This window comes from Otolemur garnettii, unplaced genomic scaffold (assembly GCF_000181295.1).
Source record: "Otolemur garnettii isolate 467f Iridium unplaced genomic scaffold, OtoGar3 scaffold00003, whole genome shotgun sequence".
In the NCBI taxonomy this organism is placed as follows: domain Eukaryota; kingdom Metazoa; phylum Chordata; class Mammalia; order Primates; family Galagidae; genus Otolemur; species Otolemur garnettii.
In genome coordinates this window covers 25,993,026-25,995,963 of record NW_003852398.1, presented here as the reverse complement: position 1 = coordinate 25,995,963, position 2,938 = coordinate 25,993,026, and the positions used below count along the sequence as shown (strand labels likewise).

Here is a 2,938-nt window from a genome sequence, read left to right as displayed (position 1 = left end):
CTGTGAGCTGTGAAGCTACGGCACTCTACCCAGGGGGATAGCTTGAGGCTCCATCTCAAAAAAAAAAAGAAACTATACTTGTATTAACACAGTTTGGTATCCCACTGGCAGGATAGGTTCACATGCTGTTTGCCCTTGAAATTACTTTAGTGTAATTTCAGGCTGCAGAGGCCCAGTGGGTGCCACCCTCTCAAAGAAGTGCCAGGAATTCAGAAGAAGAAAGAGACCCTGCCACTGCCCCATTTTTGAGGACACTGGATGAAGAGAGATGGCCTTCTTCCCCTTTTGCCTTTGTAGGCTTGGCAGCCAACGGTATCTAGGATAAAGGTATCATGTACACCTTTCTCATTCTGATCCTGTCCTGGCCCCTTACAGTCCAGCTTCAGGATGCCATATGGCCTCCAGAACAGCAGTGTGGTGAGGTGAATACTGGCTCAGAAGTCAAGAGAGCAGAATTCTAGTCCAGGCTCTGCCTCTGCCCCTGACTCATGTGTGACATGAAACTTCCACTTCCTCTCTCTGGTTCCCCATGTGGCTCTGTCCATCTGCCTCTGGATGGCTTCCAGGAATCACAACCATCACTGCACACCCAGAGCCAGAAAGACCTGGACAGATTCAACACTCCGATGGCTTGCCTGGGAAAACTGAGGCCCAAGTGGACAAGGGACTGTCTCCTCTCTAACAGACTCTGTCCCCACTTCTCTGTAGTGATGTGGAACTGCTCTTGGCTACTCCTAAGAGCCATGAGTGCCCTGCAGCCCCCAACAGTACACTCCGTGGGAAAAGCAGGGATGATTATTCCCCACATTTGCTCCAGTTTGGCTAGGACTCTAGGTACAGATCTTGGTTGATCAAAAATATATCAGTACATTAGCTGATGATGTTACTAACACATTCCTGACAGTCTGTGAGCTGCCTGTCTTTGCCTTTCACATTCCAAGAACACGGTAGGTGCTCAAATGTTTGTTGAATAATGCGGATAGGTAGTAGACAAACAGTTGCCTATAAAACCTGGGGTGGCTACTTTCCATAGCACAGGGGGAAGTGAGGGCCACATAACCCTGAGCTGTCTTTGAAGACAGACCTGGGGCCAAACCTCCCAGGCCTGGCCTCCTTGGCCTTTGCCAGGGCATTACCTGCGCACATATTTCTTCTCTAGGTGGATGTTCTTGTAGCCAGTGCCCCCTTCAGGGTCCTGGCCTGAGCTCAGGCTGGGTCCCAGCATGGCCTCGGCCTTCTTTCGCAGAAAGTTGAGCAGGTCCCCGTAGCAGCAGTACTCGGTGATGACTAGGACGGGACCTAGAGCAGCCAAGGTTTTGAGGGTAAGGGAGGAGGTAAGTGTTTCCCACATGAACAGGAATGGGGGCCTTGGGGCTGTGAAGCCCCCTGGCTTAGGATGCAACACATCTGGGTTCTGATTATGGCTCTCAGAGCAAGTTCTTCTATGCCTCAGTAACCCCATCTGTCTAAAGCAGAGGAACTTTAAAAACAAAAACAAAAACTTAGCCCAAGAATTCTTTGAAAGGAAATCTGTGGCAACTCTATATAGGCCAAAGCCACTATATGTGAAGACAAGGGGGACACTTGGAATCCCAAAAACCCTAGGACACTTCCATGAACCCCATGGTGAGTGTCTAAGCATTTTGCATGGGGCTTCACTTCAGACCCACAGAATTGGTCTAAGGGATTTGCAAGTTTATCTTCTCTGGGTGTTCCAGTGCTCACAGATATCTGCCAAACACTGGTAGAGCTCCATAGAATTCTCTGCACCATAGCCAGGTGTTGTGGCGGGTGCCTGTAGTCCCAGCTACTTGGGAGGCTGAGGCAAGAGAATTATTCGGGTCCAAGAATTTGAGGTTGCTGTAAGCTATGAGGCCACAGCACTCTACCAGGGGCAATAAAGTAAGACTCTGTCTCAAAAAAAGAAGAATTATCTGTACTACTGTCTAGGAATCTGGCCCAGGAATTTAAGGGATGCCGAGATAGGGATCCTACTGGCACTTGGAGCAGACAAGAAGGAGAAGATGGAGCAAGGTAGCCCCCAACACCTTGGGCCCTGTCCCCGCCAGGCCTCTCACCTCCATGGGTGCAGGCTCCCAGGAGGTTGACTATATTCTCATGCTGGCCCAGGTGACTCATGATCTTCAGCTCTGACATGAGGGCCTCCTTCTCATCAGTGTGAGCCGTGGCTGGGAGATGGGGCCATGAGTCCCACAGATGGCAGAAGGCAGGACATGGAGAGCCATACAAATAGGTGCCAAATGCAGAGGCCCAGGGGAGCAAGGAGAGAATACCCAGAGACCCAGCCAAAGCAGGAGAGAAAAATGGAGATACACAGATGGAAAGGAAAAGGAAGGAGAGAGGAGGGATGGGTCTGTAACTGGACTGGTCTCAGGGTGGCAGAAGGCCAGAAGCTCTTCCACACCCAGTAGCCAGCCTAGATCTCCTCTGAACCAGGCAGGAGTCAGAGGGAGTCTGGAGCTCACAAGAATAGCCCAGACCTTACCGCCCCGCACCTGGGCTCTGATAGTCTGAAATGTGAGCGATGCCACTTGTGACAACAGGACCAGCCTAGCCCCGGCATACACCAGCCTCCATCTCCTCCCCCAGCCTCTCCCCTCACTCACACTTCAGCATCTTCACAGCCACCTTCAGGACAGCATCTTCCTTGCCCAGACCAAAGGCTGTGGCCTCTACCACCTTCCCGAAGGCACCAGCTCCAAGGGTCTTACCTGCCACACACACAGGGCCTCTTTCTTAACTGCCACACACACAAGGCTTACTCCCTGCAAGCCCCACAGGCCCCATGTGAGAGGGACATAGCGTACTGAGGCCCAGCCTCACCAAACTGCAGGTTGTTTCTGGGGAACTCCCACTTCTCGTTATAGGGCAGCTGGGTGGGGTCAATGAAGGTGTAGCTGTTGCCCTCATAGCTTTC

The 2,938-nt window shown here is 51.7% G+C and overlaps 1 protein-coding gene across 1 annotated transcript in view; it reads right to left on the bottom strand.

The window, feature by feature from the left end:
* The window catches only part of CSF1R (colony stimulating factor 1 receptor), a 30,898-nt gene that overhangs the window by 5,553 nt on the left and 22,407 nt on the right, over positions 1-2,938 (bottom strand). Inside the window, exons 11-14 of the mRNA XM_003782045.3 lie at positions 2,845-2,933; positions 2,628-2,732; positions 2,079-2,189; positions 1,137-1,299 (exon numbers count right to left, since the gene is read on the bottom strand). Of these exons, the coding sequence (XP_003782093.1) occupies positions 1,137-1,299; positions 2,079-2,189; positions 2,628-2,732; positions 2,845-2,933 (468 nt within the window). The remainder of the gene's footprint in view (positions 1-1,136; positions 1,300-2,078; positions 2,190-2,627; positions 2,733-2,844; positions 2,934-2,938) is intronic.